Raw genomic sequence first — 19,621 nt, forward strand, 5'->3', positions numbered from 1 at the left:
AAACAAGCAATATATCATGGGACCGGGTCACCGCGTTTTCTTTCCTAGCTGTACCATCTCATCTTTCATCTTGCTAAAGAAATGCAGCGTCGTTTGAGAGCTGCGAATAGCTTGTTGCCTGCAGCTAAGTCTTGTACCAAGCCTACATGTACGCTCGGTAGCGGATTGTTGTTGATTGAATGCTATAGAAAAGCGAATGTCCAGCATAGTATACACAACCGAAGACGGCAAGGCCGAAGCACCTCAAGCACCAGCTACTCGTGACCAGAGTTCATACACCGGCTGTCAAGAAAATGCATTTCGATGTTTGTCTCGCGCTTCCGAGCGCTGTGCAACCTTGACAGCGAACGACGTCATGGTAAAGGCTCCGGTTAGTGAGGGCCCTCCTGGTGTTCATTTCAGAAATAAACCAATTAGGCCCAAGATAAGTGGGTTCCAACTCGGTTGTTTGCTTCGCCGCGCTGCGCATGATTTAACGGCTGGTCAACTGAATATAACGTCCAGCGCTACTCATGCTTATAAGCATGTACTTTCCTATGAGGGGAGCATATATGAAGGGGGTGGGGGTAGTGGTGCGAGGCTTATATTCTAATATATACAAGCCTCGTTTTCAGTGAAAGATGGCATACACGCGGTTTGGCATTTCACTATTCGTTCTCATTTGTTTGTTTGTTTGTTTGTTTTGCAGTCTGATTTCGAGCTGCCGTGCGGTTTCCACGGCTTTTCATCGCCCTTGTTCCCCAAATTTACGAGAGGCCGCATGTTTGTGTCGCGTTGTTGGGACCGCACGCCGTACATCGACCAAACCCACTTCGTCGTGCCCTTCGCGCCGTTCTCGATTTCTCGTCAGATTGGTGCAGAGAGCCTCGCGCCAACGCGCTGGTCGCGAGGAAACCAGGGGGGAGGGGGGGGGGGGGCGGTGAGGCTTCGAGTCGACAACCGGCGACGGCTGCCGTTTCTGCACCGGACATCGAACCGTCGCGGAACGCTGCTTGCACCTCGAACGCCCTACAGCTCCGATACAGAAATATGAGACGCTTCCATGGAAGTTGTTCCTTCACTTCTCACTATACGCGCGGATATCCTGCCGCGAGAAGACGACAAGCGTAGTATATATGTACACACACACAAAACCACTAAGTGTGTGAACGGGGATAAGAGAGCGGCAAGGGCCCTTCGAGTTTTCCGATAGAGCGCGGAACGCCCTGTTCCGCTGCGAGGAAATCCCGCTGCTGTCCGAACGTCGCCGTCGTTTTGACGTCGGGGTTTCTCTTTTATCTTGTTCCGCTGTCTCCGCTGCTGCAGTTGTTTGGAATGTGTCACGTCTGCCTTGTGTCAAGGATTGCCGGCATTTAGCGGTGTACGGGCGCTGTTAGCAAGCAAGGAGCATCAGGCGCTGTCGATCGTCTTCGAATGTGCCGAACATAGAGGCGATCCCTTCCTCCACCCTGGAATGCGCAATAAAACGGCCGTTCGAGGTGTGGAAAAGATAAGCTGCGTCCTACGTGACGCAGTTCGATAACTTTGCGAGCCCACATCTTCTATTGCCCTTCCCCCATGAAACGACGATATAATTTTTTTTTTCTAACACGTTCCCCGTCAGTTCGACCACTGGTAAGCTTGTTATTTTCAGTTTCTGTTGTATCTGTTGCCATATCTTGCCCCTTTCTTTTGTTGTTGTTGACTATAGGATGCCACTCTTCGCTGGTTTAAGTTGTTATCTTAACGGACATGGTCGCAAGCAGGAGACCATAAATGATAAGCAAGACGGTAGTCAGACGCATCTACCGACATCGATGCCATTTGGCGCGACTATAGAGTCAAAATATCGGGTACGCGTAGATAACCACCGAGCATGATACTTCCAGCCCCTTTTGTGCTGGTATAAGACCCGTGTAGGTGGTCCTTAGGGTATTATTTAGTCAGAAAACGTAAAAGGCGCCTCAGTTGCGTTCTTTTCGTTCGCTAACTGTGGACACATTCTGAACACGAAAAGAACCTTAGCTACTTAATATGGACGCCATCAATGGGTTCGTGTTGATGGATGGATGGATGGAATAACTTTAATGAAAGGTCCTGCGGGATATGGGTAGCAAGGTCCCATATAGCGGGCTACTCCCACGTTGGGACCGCGAGTTGTAACTCCCTGGCCGCATCGTGGGCTCGCTGGACGGCCCAGAGCTTCTCCGCCAGGTCCGTGCTGCGTAATGCTTCTTAAAGGTGAAAAAGAATCACTGGGGAACGCGGAAGGCAGACACATACGCTAATCAGGTCCCGATCGTAATAAATATTTGCTCTGTCACAAAAAAAAAATATAACTGAATGAGGAACAGGACGCTTGCACAGTTCTAAAGCATATGCGCAATAGAGACCAATGGGTTCTGTTTTATTTTTTTTTTATTTTTTGGCAGCCAGCTCAAATATGCAGCCGGAATCGAGTTGTAGAATGCACTAGGGTTACAGAGATGGGGGAGAAGGAGATGCTGCGTGTTTTACTAGTGTTGTGCATATAGCAGTGTCACGCTGCAGGGTTGCGCAGGCAAACAATTTGAATATTTGCGGATTCCGTTTTTTTCCCTAACATTTTCTCGGGATTTTAGGCATGCTGTGTACGCATTACACCCTATGAACGTGCACTATGCACGACTCACTTCCGCCGATATACCTAAGGCAAACTGTATCGACGAATGGGCCACTTCTGATGCTGGTGAATGCAGACAAGTGTAGCAATCGGAGCTGAAATTCACACTCTAAGCCAAGTATAGAAACGAATGTGTATGCCCACAAACGCACGCCCGCAACACCCCCCTCCCCTCCCCAACAGAGAGAGAGAGAGAGAGAGACATGTGTAAGAGCATCTACTCGCTCGCGCCACTCTGATCACTCCCTCTCCTTTCTTTCGTTTTGGTCTGTTTTATTTTCTCTATTTTAAGCCGTAAACCGTGCATTAAGCACTCTAAAGTTCCACGCATTCTCCTACATCCTGATGGCCAGCCATTGGGAATAAAGGAATGCTTAAATTTCTTTTCACACAGTACTTTGTCCTCGCAGTGCTTCCAAAATTTCAAACGGCGAAATAAAGGGACCGTTCTATCTTTCTGTCGTGCCGATTGGCTTTCCAAAAGCAACGGGTTTGTACGCCTTAGTGGACAATTTCTTAGGAGATAATTTTGGATATACACTCATTTTTCTTTTTCTCGTTTGCCGCTTTCTCTATTTATTCAGCAAATGCCATCAAACGACCAGACTTCTGCATTCATTTAATTAAGCCTGTGCTACGCCAGCGCGTTCTTGTAATTTTTTTCTGCGTCTTTCTTCCGCCTACAGAAACGAAAAGAAAGTGAACAAGCAAAGGAAAAAAAAATAGCAGGAGTAATTGAATTGAAAACCTTCGAGAAAGAACTCCTCGCATTCTATACGAATTTCTTTCCCAACGCCATTTGCGCTAAGCCCATCCTGTTCTACTGCAAAGGCCGTTCTCTCTCTCTCTCTCTCTGTTCCTTTTCTTTAACGAGCACACCACGATATTGGACACATTGTATCTTTAGTTCATCCTGTTAAGAGCAGTTGTTTTGTCTTTTCCTCGCACTTCCTACTCCTTCTGTCCTTCTTACTTTTTTGTAAGGATCCCAGAACTCAGCTCATCATTACTTGCTAGTGCTTTTCTGTGCACCTTTTCTTTGTTTCATATTTCTTCACGCTTTGGAACGGACCTAACCCATGACGCGTGATCATTTTTCACAACTCCGAAGGTATATACTTAGTGCGCTATATATACCAGCATGCATCATTTTCGCTCGTCCGCCCTGGTTTCCGGCATGCACCGACCGGGGGTCTTGGTCGAAGTCACTATCTTCTCTCTCGTTATCTTTGATCTATGGTTAGAACACGCTAGCTTCATGTTCTATATACCAGATGTGCTCATTTTATGTTAGTCTCACGAAAATTCAGTTTTATTCGCGCTACCATAATAAATATTTTTAAAAAGATGAATAATTTACTTCTTATATTAAGACCCAATGCCTGTGTCCCGCCATGTTTCAAGCACAGTGCTGACACGGAGTTCAACTCCAGTGTACTAAATAAATAAGAACAAAAGCAGCAGAAAAAGAAAAAAGACGCGATCGTTACGAGTTGACAAATTATAACCGTTTTTATCCTGGTATCGTTCGGCATGATCAGATAATTTCTTATTTTTATTTATTTTTTACTCTTTTCTTCACGCTCTTCTCTCTTCTTCTCCTTCCCCGTTCTTCTCACGTTCGTCCCTTCTTGTTTCACTGCCTCTCAAATCCTGTACACAATCACATTTTCTGTTCGCGAAGTGTTTTTACAACCTCTTCGGTATATTGTTTACTTTCAGCTGCATTCCTATACTGCTTATCAATCGTAAAGAACAATCTTAATAGCGACCGTTGCCGCTCTATTCTTCCTTGCATTATCGTATTAATCTTTTTCCACGTCTGTCCTTTCTTATGCTTTCTTTATTTGAATCAGATGAAGCGCTCGCGTATACTTCATGAAACATTTCAAATGTCTTTTTTGTTCTCTGTATACTGCCGCTTAGATGAATCAGATTACAGGAGTGGTAGGAGAAAATACAGGCGTAGATATTTTAACGCGAGCGAATAGCTAAATTCAGAGAGCACGATCTCGTCAGTATATACGGGTCAACAGAACGCGGGATTGAAAGCGCCCACTTGTTTTCTTTTTCTTTTCTTTTTTCAGCGTTCGGCCGAAAGTGAGCTGGCGAGTGGATTATGATGATGATTATTATAATGAAAACGTTTCTGTTCAAGCCTGGCTGGAAGGCCTATAAATAGGCGGACAGGGAGAGGCCGGGCACGCAGTACCAAACCGTCCACCTATCACGGCTCGCCTGCCGAAAGCACGAGCTTCGTTGTGAAAGCGTAATTCAATGCTCGCTCAGCGGTCGAACCCTCAGAAGCGCGCCTCTGCCACCTCTCTTTCTCTCTCGTTCACGCGAGACACTCGCCTTCGTGTACGCCGTCGCCTATGCGAGAGGGAGCGGAACGCCCTCCTGAGATTACGCACAAGGCTGGGAATTTGGGAACACCGGGAGCAGAAGAACAGCGGAAAAGAGCTAGAACGAATAGTAATAATATTTTGTTTTACAAAAAATAAAAACGCAGAGAGACATAGCGAAATGGGCGCGCGAGGAGCCGCAGAGGCAAGAGGAAGGTCCCTGGACGAGCCCACACGCGTGTGCCAGTGGCAAGCCGTCGCTATAGAACGGCACAATATAACGCGTCGACGCTTACGTTTCCGGGAATTCGTACGAAGCCCGCGAGAAAGCGGTACTTTAAAGAGGGAGAGAGAGAGAGAGAGAAACGACCTAGGAAGTAAAGAGAAAACGCGCATTTTGACTTCAAGCGGGAATTAATAGTGCAGCATTTGTGGGAAGGAGATGGGAGTAGGGAGCGGGCAGAAAAGGGGGAAGCGAAATGCTCCGCTTCCGTTATTTGTGTTTTTTTTTCTTTTTTGTTAGTTTATTTTCCTCCGGTCCTCAGCTTCTCGTATGCTGTCCATCTGTGTTAGTATGTCCTGGTTCATATTTTTTTTCGATCATATTATTTTTGGACGCGGGAAGACTCGGCTATAGCGAGCTTGGATTCGTAAAGTGTTTCCAATTGTAAAATCACTTTTGCTGAGGGAAAAAGCAATCTCTGTTCTTGCTGTTCGCTTTAAAAGCTCTTTGTGGCTAGTTGCGATGTGAAGCCGAGCTATGCCGTGCTACTGATAGTTCTTTCTTTCGTTTATAGCGTTTGTATGTCTCTTTTTTGCGCCAGTTTCTGTCTTGAAGCAAATGTGCTTGCGTGCGTGCGTGCGTGCGTGCGTGCGTGCGTGTGTGTGTGTGTGTGTGTGTGTGTGTGTGTGTGTGCGTGCGTGCGTGCGTGTGTGTGTGTGTGTGTGTTTGTGTGTGTGTGTGTGTGTGTCTGTGTGTCTGTGTGTCTGTGTGTTTGGGTGTGTGTGTGCGCGTGCGCGCGTGCTGTAGCGAAGTCATAAATACGGAGGAAGTTAGTCTAAGTTACGGGAAAACAAAGGAAGAAAGAACAGCCGAGAAGTGTCGTCAAAACAAGGCAACCAGCTCTATAGTATACTATATATATATATATATATATATATATATATATATATATATATATATATATATATATATATATATATATATATATATATATACTTTGGTCGGTAGTATGCCGTATTAGGCGAATCTATTCGTACGTGCTTGCGTAAGCACATGATGTTGGAGAAACAGCCTTCTATAAAGCAAAGGTTCTTAGCATATGTTTCGTCTGTAATGGTAATCGGATGAGTGAGCTCATTTGCTCAGTATTAAATTCAAAGGAAAGCATTCGAGCTTCGCATGCGGGACGCCGGAGGCCGCATCAGACTGAAGCTGGCGGCCAGCGGTTGTTGAACAGGCACTGCAATACGAGTGCAAGGGCGCTGTTTCACTCACCCTCCGCCGGAGTGTGGTCGCCACGACTGTGAGATTAGACCGCAACTTCTATTCTCGGCAACCGAACGTCACAGCCGCGGAGACAGCGCGGTTGATAGTGACCTCATCGCGTTGTCTTCTTATAACAACCATCAAACTTCCCCGAGTTGTTTCCTTCCGGTCTCTGGCTATCGGAAGGACACGCTCGTTCTCGTGGTTTGGACCCGCGTGTCAATTAATGGGCTTCCTGTGCACGCTGAAGTTTAAAAAAAAATAAATAAAGTTAACGAGTCGGTCGGGCTCATCTCGAAATAACAATTGTTCGGTAAGAGGTCGCCGAATCGCCCCCTTCGTTGCCTGCAAATTGCGAGCGCCGAGCAAATATCCGCCCATTTCCTATAACGAGCCTAAACGAGTAGGAACGGAACGGGTGTTGTAATGAGCCAATCAGACCTATATACACGCGATAGCGGATTATTCATGAAACCGGGGGGGGGGGGGGGGGGAACAGTATATCGCGACCCATTCTCCGCATAAGCATATAGCGGTGCATTGAAATGGAACGCGCTCATTTCCTGCTCAAACGAAACGATGCTGAGCAGCAGCGATCTTTCTCTCGTGTCCTCAACTGCGAAGCTTTCTTTCTTTTTGTTTTCCGTAATTCGTTAACCTTGCAAATGGAATGGGAACGCCGCAGACAGCAGCAAAAACAGCTGCAAAAATGTGTGCCGCAGGTATTTCGTTGCTGCAAACCTTACAATGTACGTACGCAGCCAAGCAGCCGCGGAGATGCGCTTGCAACGTCGTCGCGGAGGAAAGAGCTGCGCAGAAGTAAATACATTCTACACCATCAACGATTCATTTAGTTTGGCACGCTGCGTGAACGCGTACCGCGCGTGCTCTAATGAATAAAACATTTGGGATGGCGGTTATTCTCGAGTAAGAGTAAACGACTTGTTTGTTCAAGTCTCATAAATTCGCTCAGACAAAAGCGTCGGACGCCAGCTGGGTAAGGGGGTAGAAAATTCTTATATATGTGTATATATTAGTCGAGAAAACATCGACTTGCTGACTGTCTATACCGAGGAGTTAGCTAACCTTCGCAACCAAACAAAAAGAAAGAAAAACGCAAAGGCCATAATTTCTTTCTTTTAATATTGTTTGCATTCTATGAGAAAAAAGAAAGGTACGAAATTTGCACACGTTATATACGGCCGACTCTCAATAATGGGAACAATTCTTGGCGAGCATTTGAGAATGCGTTGGTACCGCGCCGATGACAAACGAGTCTCTGTCGACGACTGTCGTATAACCGGTGAAAACAGACTCGTCGGGCAGCGTCGAGAGTCGTGCGCAATTTTTTTTTATTATCGTTATTATTATTCGCGTGACAGATGGCTTCGTTGCATACCGCGGCGAGCCGAGGCTGTTTTAACTCGTTTAAGCGGCGCGTCTTTCTCCTTCAGTTAAAAGCTTCTTTTTTCTGTTGTTGTTGTTGTGCACTCCGTGTAGTGCCTGCGTTTAGTGCGTCGTTCGGTGATTAAATACGCAAGATGTAAAATGTCGACGACGCTTGAGTCAGCCTCCGAGCGTACTTCCGGGAAAGACATAAAGTGAGAGGCACTTCGCTGTGGCCCGACGGGCACAGCGCGCTTACATCTACTATGGAGGTGTTTCTTTCTTTCTTTCTTTCTTTCTTTCTTTCTTTCTTCCTTTCTTTCTTTCTTTCTTTCTTTCTTTCTTTCTTTCTTTCTTTCTTTCTTTCTTTCTTTCTCTCTTTCTTTCTTTCTTTCCTTCTTTCTTTCTTTCTTCTAAGCGAGTACACTGTGCCTCGATTCCTCCTGTCGGCAGATTGTTGTGACATTGGCTTTCCAGATCTTCGCGTGCTGTCTAGCTTCGGATCAAGATAGCATACTTCTTCGGCAGCTACACGAAACGCGCGCTGTCGTTGAGAATCGGCCAGATTAATTTCTAGGATTCGACGAGCTTTTCTATCAAATGCGCGAGATGAACGCGCAATAACTCGAAATGTGACATTTAGGCGCAAGACTTGCTGGAGACGTGGCGTATTTCGACTGCGTCGTCGCGAGACTAGAACCGAGTGTGCTTGTACAACAACAAGAGCAATAACAACAACAGTAATAACAACAACGACAAGAATAGCTTAAAGACCGACAGGAATGTGTGATTGCAAGCAACTGTACAAAAGAACCTGCCTTCGCAACGTCGATGTCAACAGGTCGTATAATTACTTCATCGCTCTTGCACGATGTCCAACGCCTCTCTCTGCGGGCAACTTTACACAGACTAGATTCGAGACCGTTCACCGAGTCAACGATACTCGGACCGTGGCCACAACCGTCACTGGCTCGAAAAGCGATTCGTGCACTAGTGCGGTACTTTAAGTGCATGGGCTTAAGAGACCGCTTATAGTGTCATTGTGTAAGGTGTCCCTCCCACATGTACTCAGTGCTGACTCTCTCCCTTTCTTCCCCTTTCTATTCCCCTTTCCCCCACCCCCAGTGTAGTGTAGCAAACCGGATGCTGTTCTGGTTGACCTCCCTGCCTTCCCTACCCTTGCTTTCTCTTCTCTCTTCTCTCTTGCACGACAGCGGTTGATACGAGAGCAGTGAATTAAGCTAAAGCTTGCGCGATGCACTTAAACAACGCTTTTATCGTTGTTGTGGGCGAGCTCAGGTACTGCCGGCCTCCGCTGTGTTTTCAACTCTTTCCTTCTCACGGGTTTCGTCATTTTTTTCTCATCTCGATGGCGCTAATTCGACCTGTTTTTTTTTAGCTTGTAATTATGTTTTGAGTTTGCATCGAGGGCTAAGCTGGCGAGCCAAACAACTGCAACGGCTGAGTTCGCTTGGCGTGCTCACTTGGCGTGCACGCATCCGGATCGTAACGCTTGATCGCCTGTCTAGTCAGCCTGTGCTAGCTACCACAAATACGCAAGGACGCTACTGTAACGTCGACCGCGCGCCGCTATTCTGAGCTCCGCGCGCCGTACAAACAAACAGGAACCGAAGCGGAAACATTCCGTCGGTGCTCTGGCGCCCAGCACACCTGCTCGAGCGCTCCTGGTAGCACTGGTTGTGCACTAATGTTTATAAGTAGGTCGCGGAGCACTATGAGCCTACAACTTCGACGGGTTGATTCCAAGGCAGGCATATATAAGCCCCTGATTCGTATACGCTGTGTGAATACCCTGTATCTCATTGTCTCACTCTGTAGAGACAGTGTTTTCACATTCCGAGCCATTGAGCACTCACTCACTCACTCACTCACTCACTCACTCACTCACTCACTCACTCACTCACTCACTCACTCACTCACTCACTCACTCACTCACTCACTCACTCACTCACTCACTCACTCACTCACTCACTCACTCACTCACTCACTCATTTGTTCTCTTGTTCACTTCATTCATTCATTCTGATATCCTGCGAAGAAAGAAAAAAAATGCTGTGCTCTAAACTTTATTCTGTAACTGCGCGAAGAACGAAATGACAGGCCCCCCCAAGCGTCTGCACGCCATAGCATCGTCCTCACTACTGACGGCAACTGTTTTAGGAAAACATAGGGTATCTAGTAAGGCCTCCGAGAAGAAGGGTATGTGCTGTGTTTCGGATAACGGAGGCCACTGGTGCCATCCTTTCATTTTTGAATTCTTTACTTTCGCAACACGCGCCACGTCGCCGCAGCGCATCGCGCGCAGCAGCTGCGTGTTGTTCGCGCCACAGCGGCGCCATCAGCTGCGTTCCGCACGGGCGCGTACGCCATTTTACTTCGAATCAGTTCCACGTGTAGTCGTTAGCGCGCCAAAAACACTTCACCGACATCAGCGATGCTGCGGCCAGAGTAGCCGCCGCTTTGATCGAAAGAGTTGGCAATGTGAGTCTTTTGCAATCATGTAGTTTCCAAACAGGCCTTTTTTTTTCACTAGATTTGTTGGAATTTTTTACGTATACATCGTAGAAACAACCGCCAAAATGTGTCAAAGTGTAGTCTTTTTTGTTAGTTTTTTGTTACTCTGTGCTACATCGCTGTCGGAACTTGTGTCGGCTTGCGCTGTGGATTTCGATCTCTTTCGGATTCTTCGTTGCTCGCTTCGTTGCTCACTATGTGTTCGCCTCGACGCGGGTAGCTACAAAGATACGGGCGTATCCCTGGCGTCGGTAAAAGCAGAAGATTTCGTTCAGTAGCATACCTTCAGGCTCAGTAAGTGAGCCTAGATATATTCTATCTATTTAGGCTCTGTTTGTTGTTCTGTTATGTGCGTTGCCCTCGCTGACATTAGCAACAGTGTTTAGTAAAGAGTAAGCAGCGTGTAAGCACCTGCGGACGATCACATTCACCCGGGTATCGCAGTACATTTGTGCAGATCACCGGGAACACCAATGGTGAACATGGAACTGGCGCTGCAAATTCCGAGATTTGACGCTATAGCCGGACCATGTCTGTTGAGTGGTTGCACAGCTTGTCTCGTGCCGAGAGTCCACATGCTTCGTTACCTAGGCTATTACTTGCAGCATATGGCATTGTTTACTTACAAGTTTAAGGTAATACAAGCTGTTAACCTGAGAGGTTGAGTGATCAGCCCAAGACTACGTGCTGTGCTTTGCAGAGAGGTGTCAGAAATGGGCGGTAAAAAAGTGATGATGGATTTATTGTTTTTTTTATTACGATGATTTGTCTTAGTGAGTGCTTTTTAAGGTTTTTCGTGCCTGTTTAGGCTTTACATTCGTGTTTTTTAATGCTTTAGCGTGTTGCCATTCTGCATTGCAATGAGTGCGGTGACTCTATTGCACTGTATTTGGCACACTCATCACCTAGCAGCTGGAGTAGCATGTCAGGCGAACAGCCCGGCTAACACCTCTAGCATATCATTAAAGCTTGTATCTCTCTCTCCTTCTCTCTCTATTGTAGTGACTTTTTTTTAGTTCGTTACATGCGTAGCTATACCACCTGCTTGATCGGCAAAACATGCACATTTTACTTAGGCAGCTTAGAGTGTGACTTTGTACCGCTCACTATGGATTAAGGTTGTAGTCCATATGTTCAGTAGTTCTACACAGCCCTCTGCAAACTGATGTTTTAAACTTGTTCGATTGAAACGCACAAATTTATAGCCCGAAAGGCGAGAGGTAAGCTTGTGTTTCGCCCGATGGAGTATCGTCTGTAGTTTCCTCTATATTTATTTTTCTGTTGAACCCGTCCCTCACTGTGGCCAAGAGATTAAAAACAAACTAACTAACGAATTATTTCGGATTTGATGGTTGCACATCGTATACAGGGGGACGAACGCGCGCAGCTCTTTCTTCGGAAGACCAGTTTCCGATTGGTCTATTACCTTCGCTAATATGTTCCCCGTCACTATTGGTTGCGTGTTCTCCTTAAGAACATATCTAGCGTAAAAAAATATTTCCTGAATGCGGACCGGGATCCTATTGCGTGCGGTAAGTGCGGAATGCATGTGCGCGTATATACGTGACTCGTCCATCGCAAACAACTCGACTTTAGGGAGCTCTGTTAAGAATGCGGAGGGTGCGGCACCCCGTGCAATGCGCACCCATAGGGCGTGACGGTGGTTCGCAGCTGTTTCCGCTCTGTGCGCGCCACTGCAGTCATACCCCGAAAAAACAAATGTATATAAAAAAAAGGTGTGGCACACTTACGCGAACTTACTTTGAGTGGTTAAGCCGTATTTGGGCCGTCAGTTTCCTACTCGGATTGGAAACTGTTTAGGTGTAAGTGCGCCTAACACAGGTAGCGTAACACATCCGCTTAGTATGACAAATTGACAAATCTGAAGCGCGGCATTTCTTTCTTGACTCGTGTGCCCCGGCACGCTGCGTGCGTGCGTCTGTGCGTGTGTAAGCACAGTGCGCAGGTTTGTTATTGCCTCTAACTACGTACCGTGGTCGTTCACGAGATGGCAGCCGCATGTGAGCTTAAAGTAAAAAAATGCCTGCAGATATATGCACTTTCTGTTGTGCCACTTGAGTGACACGAGTCACCTGACGCGTCGTGTCGTAACGCCTCAGTGAATTATGGCAGACAAGTTATGTAAGCTGCGTTATGTCGCGACGGGGTATATTTAGAATACGGTCACACAGGACTCGTTGTAAGAAAAAAAGAACTGTTCGTTCGCCTGGCAAAATCTCTTTTTCTAGTTCCTGCTGACCAGCAAGCTCTGTGACGTCACTTATTACGGAAGTTACGGCAGCGTAGTAACCAATATAGCTCGAGCAGTAAGGTTGCAGGGGTCTGTAACAAAAGCTCCCCAAACGACAGTTGGGGAGCTGTTACAGACATGTTATGGGACATATAATGCGAAAGCATTATATGTCCCGGGAGGGAGAAAAGGCTGCGTTGTAGGCAACGAGTGGTACCGAAAATCAAAATCCGTGATGTCATCGTCGTCTTGTATGACGTCAGTTGTAATAAACAATTAAAATTAGAGCAAGTTAGAGTATAAGGTGACTTAAGATGGAGTAAACAAAATTAGGCGAAGTAAAGGGAATGTAGGTGAACAAAAGGGGATTAAGGTGGTTTAAAGTGAATTACAGTGGATTGCGGTTGGCGCAAACTAGAGCAAGGTGGAATAAGGTGGATTAAGGCGGATTAAAGTAGATTATGATGGATTACGGTTGATATAAGTTATAGCAAGGTGGATTAAGCTGCATTAAGGTCGAGTTGTGAAGGACACGGGACAATCTACGACGTTATGTATCATGGACGCAACCAATTAATTAGAGAAGTCATAATGCTTTCGTATTCAAATCTCGTAAGGACACTTAAGTGACTGTCAATTTTTTTATCCCTGCTCCAAGCGCAGTCCTGAATTAGGTGTAATGGAAGAGGTCAATCAGCATACACTTGAATACATAAAAAAAAACAGATTAGCGCGTTTGAAGTACCGGAACGTTACTGTAGGTTATGAGTGACGCCGTATAGTGGAGGTCTCGGGATTAATTTCGAACGCCTCGGGTTCTTTAACGTGCACCGTACACGAGCGTCTTTACATTCTGCCCCCATCGGAACGCGGTTGCCACGGCATGGAATCGCTTGTTTGTTTGTTTGTTTGTTTGTTTGTTTGTTCGTTTGTTTGTTTGAAACACAGCGCCCGATATATGTGCACGATGCGCGCTGGCCCAGTTTAGTTTCACGGCGGCGTTAACGCGTTGTGTATAGCGTTTCAATCGCGTGCTTTGCCTGACACGCGGAGGACGCGCAAGCGCGAAGGCCTATTTTTACGGCCGCGGGCCCATAATTTTACCGTTTCGACTTGCGGAAACGTTCACTGTAGCATTTCCCGCTTCCTCACTGCAGGTTCCGCGAAAGCCCGTCTGTGACTAGCCGTTAAACGTTACAGTATACGGCACTTTGTATCGTACAGCGTCGTACGATAATACAGCCTCGCGAGGAGTATATAGGCTATACCACTACACGGGGGAGGAAGAAAAAAAGGTAAATCGTGACACAATCGACGCGGAAAGTGTAACGGCTCCTTTATCTGCGCAATCGTTGAACGTAACACGCGCGCACGTATTGTTGTCACCGATACGCGCGTTGAGATGTAAGCTGTTCGTGCATCAAGCGCGAACCTCCTTTTACGACGCGTTTCTTTATTTATTTATTTATTTTGATTTTTCGCGACAGGCAGAGCGAAGAAAAGAGAAAATAATGGCGATAGTAAAGCGGCACTTTCCGTCGTTGCGTCGTCTTTCGTTTATGGGCGCCTCCTATATAATACGATCGTGGAAGCAACGGGTTGACCGTTGGCCCCGATTTACCGTGGCAACTCACTCGTTTCCCTGTACTCGACGCACCATTTTGTCGCTACTAAGACGTCCGCTGCGGAATGACCCACGTAAAATCAGAATTCATTAAAAAAAAAATGCGTGGTTTAACGTCCGCAAACGGCACAGTGCGTTACGAAGGCACGCCGGATTAGTTTTGAGAGCTGTACCCAAAGCATGCTATATACACGGGTACACACGAGCGTCTCTGCATAACGCCTCCGTCGAATTGTGGCTGCCGCGACCGGAAAAGCTACACTCTACCTCGTTAGATAATATATATCTTAACATAACTGATAATAATATAACAGTAATGTAACTTAAAGAATGTTTTACCTCTTTCTCTCTCTATTTCTTCTTTATTCTTCTTATTTTTTTGCAGGTGTTATGTCATATTAATTCCCTCAGCACAGTAAGACTAACCTATAAGCAATTCCACAAGTGTAGTGTCAAACATTTCTTAACTTGAAACTTCGTTATCATTGTCCAGTTAAGGCGGAAGAACAAAGTGCATAGTCGTGTGCATACACGAGCCCAATGTCGCCACGGCGACAGCACTTCCCTCATTTATGGGTGACGTTCGACAGCGGATCATCCGCAGGATTGTGTGATGCTACTTCAACTTTTGTCGTGCCTAGTTAAATAGCGATTAAAACCTTTCTACGCAACGTTCTTTAAATGCTCACTCCTCCCCTCATGAAGCCTTTGCGCTTAATGTCTTCTTTGTCGACGGCTCTCACTCACCTCCCCCCCCCCCCCCCGACCCCATTCCTCGGCTTTAAATTTAGACACACCTTCTCCGTATAACGTCGTCTATACGGTAAATCCATGCCCCTCTCTGCGTTATTTCCAATAGACAATTTATAAAATTTAAATTCGCTGCGCGGGAAAAGCCTCTTCTTCCACTGACGCATTTTCTGAGTGCGGCTCTTGAAAGAGCCCTGCACTCCTTTAATACGCATAGCGACTGCATCGCTGCGGCAGAGAGTATTATAAGTATAAATCGCATTTAAAGTTTTCAGATGTCAAGTCTGGGACCTGGTATCGTTCTCTTGCACATAGTCGGCGTTCCTGCTTTTGGTTAAATCTCGTCGCCACGAGAGCTTTTCTTTCTTGAATTTTTTCCCCACCTTCTCCACCTAATATGAAGAACTACGTGAGTGACTCAAGCGATACGTGCGAAATGTGGAATGTTTCGCACGTATCTCTTTCAAGTCGGCTGCTATGGCAGCACGCTTCATGCTGCAATTGGCTTCGTAATGTGTCTTAGCGAGTTGGAAACCTATCGTCATCGCTCAAGTGACCTGCGGTATAGTATTGCACCACCTTGCGTAAACTGCACTGACCGAGTACATATATAAAAGCACTAGCTTTCTTTCTCTTTCTTTTTAATCGCTCGGAAAGGCAGTACCGTAAGAATTCCTTCCCACTTAGCATATTACTGATGTACACAGGAGGCTAAAGGGACACTATAAAGAGGAAAAATTATTTCTTTTTTATCGGTAAATTATGCTTCTACAATATCAAAAAGAGCTCCCTTGCCAAGATAAGATGTTTAGCAAGCCAGAAAAAGCGCAATAACAAAATACGGGTGGCGTTCCCGCGCCACGGCTGGCTAGCTGTGTTGTCGTTGATTTTGACATCGTCTTGTAGGACCTAGTTAATTATTTAGCGGTAAAGATCAACTGCATTGTGTTCTAAAAAAGGCAAAGGCTGAACACGGCGAGTTTCAGAAACATTTGCTGAGCCAACGCGGAGTGACATGCCGGCGTTGGGGATTCAGCGCGAAGTTTAATAAACTGAAACCATGACCTTCATTTTCTCTTGTAATAATCTACCTATTATTTCAAAACTAGCGACAACAGAGTTTTAAAGGAACGCTTTATACTGGTAAACTGGTTTAGTGTTTTTCCCATTAATTAGGTTAGGTTGTCAAGTTTCGCTGAATAGTTAACCAATGCTACTATACTCCCGCAAGTCCATTTCCTACTGAATACATCTGCCCTACTGTAATTCTGGATGATCTGTCATATATTCACAAGGCTTAATAATGTTGTTGTTGTTGTTGTTGTTGGTGGTGGTGGTGTTGTTGTTGGCGGTGGTGGTGGTGGTGTTCTCTTTTTCTCTCCTTTTTTTTCTTTTTCGTTTGTCGCACTGATTTGGCTTGAGAAGGGATATATGTACGTCTATTTTGGGGGGTGAACAAATAAATAATTGAAACTCTTTCTAGCGCACTCTTTTTCAACTTCTAATTTGCTCGCTGCAGCTTTGAAATGTTATTCGTAGCAAGTTGATATAACGGTCTGAACGCGCGACCTGCCAAGAACTTGTTGCTTGTGTATATAACACTGCTCGGGGCTCAGTCCTAAAAGGTCAGGGTGCCGACACGGATTCCTAGCGTGTCAACGCTACGAACTTGTGACGTTAATCTTGGGTTCTCGTTTTTTTTTACATTGTTTCGAGGCGTATCAGGAAAGCATTTGAGCTCTATCTCTCTCTCTTACTTTCTATATATATAGATATATATGTATATATATATATATAAGTTGCGCTTATTCATCCGTTTTGTTGGATTGCTCGTCTAAGGGCCGGATTCTGAAATCCTCCTAACCTTAGACCGTTTCCTTACCTTCCGCAAGGAGCCCTCCATGCTACCTAAACGTTAGGCGCCCTCAGAAGGCCACCGCGAATTCTAAAAGCTTCCTTTCGCCTTCCCTGCGGAAGGAGCGCCTCGCCAAAGGAAGTGTAACGTTAGAGGCTTCTGGTTTCGAGATTACCTACAAAAAATGCGAAATATTTGTAATGAGTTGCCGAGACAAAGTGCCGGGACTGTTAAAATTGCATTTCTACTTTTATACTGGGGCATAAATTACATTTCTTTGGTTAATAACGTAAAAATGGTTCGAAAATGATGCGCGTGGCAAGAAAGCAATCTCAGTCTAGCAACTATGGCAGCATCTGAGTTCGTTTGGTCAGGCGTCGCATTTTTTCTTTCTTTGCGTGCGTTTTCTTTCGTGTGTGTGTGTATGTGTATTTGCCATGCCGGGCAAAGCATATTTTACGGAGGAAGAAAGAGACTTGTTCACGGAACTTCTACAAAGGTACAGCAATGTGATTGAAAGCAAGAAAACTTCGTCGTAGTATTCCAGTGGATTCTGCCTGTCAGTCAGGCGCCGGGCTGGAGTCAAAGGTGGAGGCTTGTACACAGTGGCGTAGCAACAGGGGGGGCCGGGGGGCCGTGGGCCCCGGGTGCAAGGGGCCAATGGTGGGGGGGGGGGGGGTGTCATATATGTCTGAAGACACCCCTCTTTCCGCCGGCTACACCCGGGGGGGGGGGGGGGGGGGCGTGACAGAAGACCTATGGGCCCCGGGTGCAAGACGACCTAGCTACGCCACTGCTTGTACACAGTCCCGTAAAGAAGTTCATTTGCTCGTCGAAGAAACCGTGCATAGCTTTCGAAGCTATCGTCTTCGGATAAACATTGCAAGGCCGTCATTCTCGCCGCTCGCTTTCCACAAGATCACAGTGAAAAAAATATGTGGCACAAAACGCGGTCCGCGTAACCAAACTGGGCGTCAGTACACGGCGGCTGGCTACCGCGGCCTTGGCTGCGCACGGCACCTACCCTAGCCGAGCGTACCGCGTGCAAAGTCATGCGGAGAAGCATACGTTCAGGTAGAGGAGCACGGTTAGGACGCATGAAGGTAGCATGCCGGCTCCCTAAGCGCGGGGAAGCACCAAGGAGGCCCTAACTTAGTGCCCCTTAGTAAGGTACGTTCCAGAATTGACGCCAGGTCGCCTCACAGCGTGTGAGGCATCCTTAGTTAGGAAAGGAGCGTTTCAGAATCCGGGCCTAATACTTTCTTTGCAATAATCCTTTCCTCGGCAGCTCTAATTTACTGTAAGTCGCACGACGTTATTCGCAAAGCACTAACGCCTAATAGATACCAGGAACCGTGTAGATTTGCGGTTTACATTTTAATGCATTTCCATTAGGAATCTCAAAGTAGAAAGAAGTGTATTTATCATTCAAGTTTCAAATAGCTTCGGAACTTATTTAAATGTCGGCACTCGTGTTTATCGATTAAGATGTTTTGTAACGTACCTCTGGATGTTGACGTACAAACCTAATAAGAGGATATCTCCCAACTTCCTTTTTTGTTCAGCTGGCGTATAAATTCGTGTTCTGAAATTTTCTCAGTTTTTTTTCTAATTATGCTCTTCCGTGTTCTTAAATTAGTTTCGCAATTCACTTGAGACAGGTAAACAGAAAAAAAGAACGAACCAATAAATTATTCGCTCACAAATTATTTGCGAGCTAAAGAGTTTTCACTGCTCACAACATGTCAGGCATAGCATCGTCATCGTTTCTCGAAGGTCCACTTCGCCGGCGTGCGCGCTTTCAAGTTGCCGACAAATCTTGCGGACAGCAAGTACATAGGTGTCCGTGCGATTATCTCTAACTGTAAATGGTTTATCTCTAATTAAGCGATTATCTCTAATTAAGCAGTGGTAGGAGCTATGATGGTTCCGTGATTTGTGAAATGCAACTCGTGACTACTTGCGGTTACCTAGGGACTTGCGTTCACCGCTACGGCTACTTCGCTGGTGTAGTACGCATACTGTCGTCATAGCAAGTGACTTGGATTGCACCAGTGATAGTTGATCACTCCGACGCCACCGATTGGGTTGTTTCTAGTGATTTCCCTACAGATAATGGTGCATGCCTACTGGGGGGTATAGGCCATTGATAGGTTGGTATTAGATAACCTTAAATGCATGATATTTCGTGAGAAACGGAAAGATGAAGGAGGAAAGTATCAGAGAAAATGTAAAATAGAAATACAATAGAGTGAAGAATTTAGAAAAGGAAATCATACATAAGCTCCTCAGCGGCAACGAAAGCGTCCTTAATGCAGGCGTACGCACTGATGAAGTGCCTTGCTTGTCGTCTTTTTCTTATGTCGTCTTTTTCCTATGCTCTACTGCCCAAGAAAAGCTTCTAGTGACGGCTTAAATTTCCAGTGAGGCAATATCGAGCATGCTGGCACGAACGGGTTCGTGGAAGATTACGAAATCGTATAAGCAAAGCTGACCCATTGGTTTCGTATAATACATTTCGTTGAAAGTACGCCCATTACACATAGAGTAATATTTAAGCTGACCTTATATGTGACGGAAATTTAATGAACGGTATACGGTGGTTTTACGACAGGGACAAAGACGAAAATATCCCCCTCTACAACCGTTGAGCAACATCAACGCAATGGTGTATTAGACGCTTAGACTTTGTTCTTGGTGCATTTTCGGAGCAGGTTTCCCCGCAAAGTTCGCAGTCACCTCTGA

General features: G+C 46.0%; 1 protein-coding gene across 4 annotated transcripts in view; it reads left to right on the top strand.

The window, feature by feature from the left end:
• LOC135898782 (uncharacterized) overlaps window positions 1-19,621 on the top strand; it is a 343,693-nt gene that overhangs the window by 272,405 nt on the left and 51,667 nt on the right. Inside the window, exon 1 of one of the 4 annotated variants that reach the window (XM_065427940.1) lies at window positions 10,292-10,363. The exons of the other annotated variants lie outside the window; for them this stretch is intronic. Coding sequence (XP_065284012.1) covers window positions 10,362-10,363 — 2 coding nt within the window. The 5' untranslated portion in view covers window positions 10,292-10,361. Of the gene's footprint in view, window positions 1-10,291; window positions 10,364-19,621 lie in introns of those variants that run through there. 4 annotated transcript variants of the gene reach the window in all.

The sequence above is a fragment of the Dermacentor albipictus genome, chromosome 3 (genome assembly GCF_038994185.2).
Source record: "Dermacentor albipictus isolate Rhodes 1998 colony chromosome 3, USDA_Dalb.pri_finalv2, whole genome shotgun sequence".
In the NCBI taxonomy this organism is placed as follows: domain Eukaryota; kingdom Metazoa; phylum Arthropoda; class Arachnida; order Ixodida; family Ixodidae; genus Dermacentor; species Dermacentor albipictus.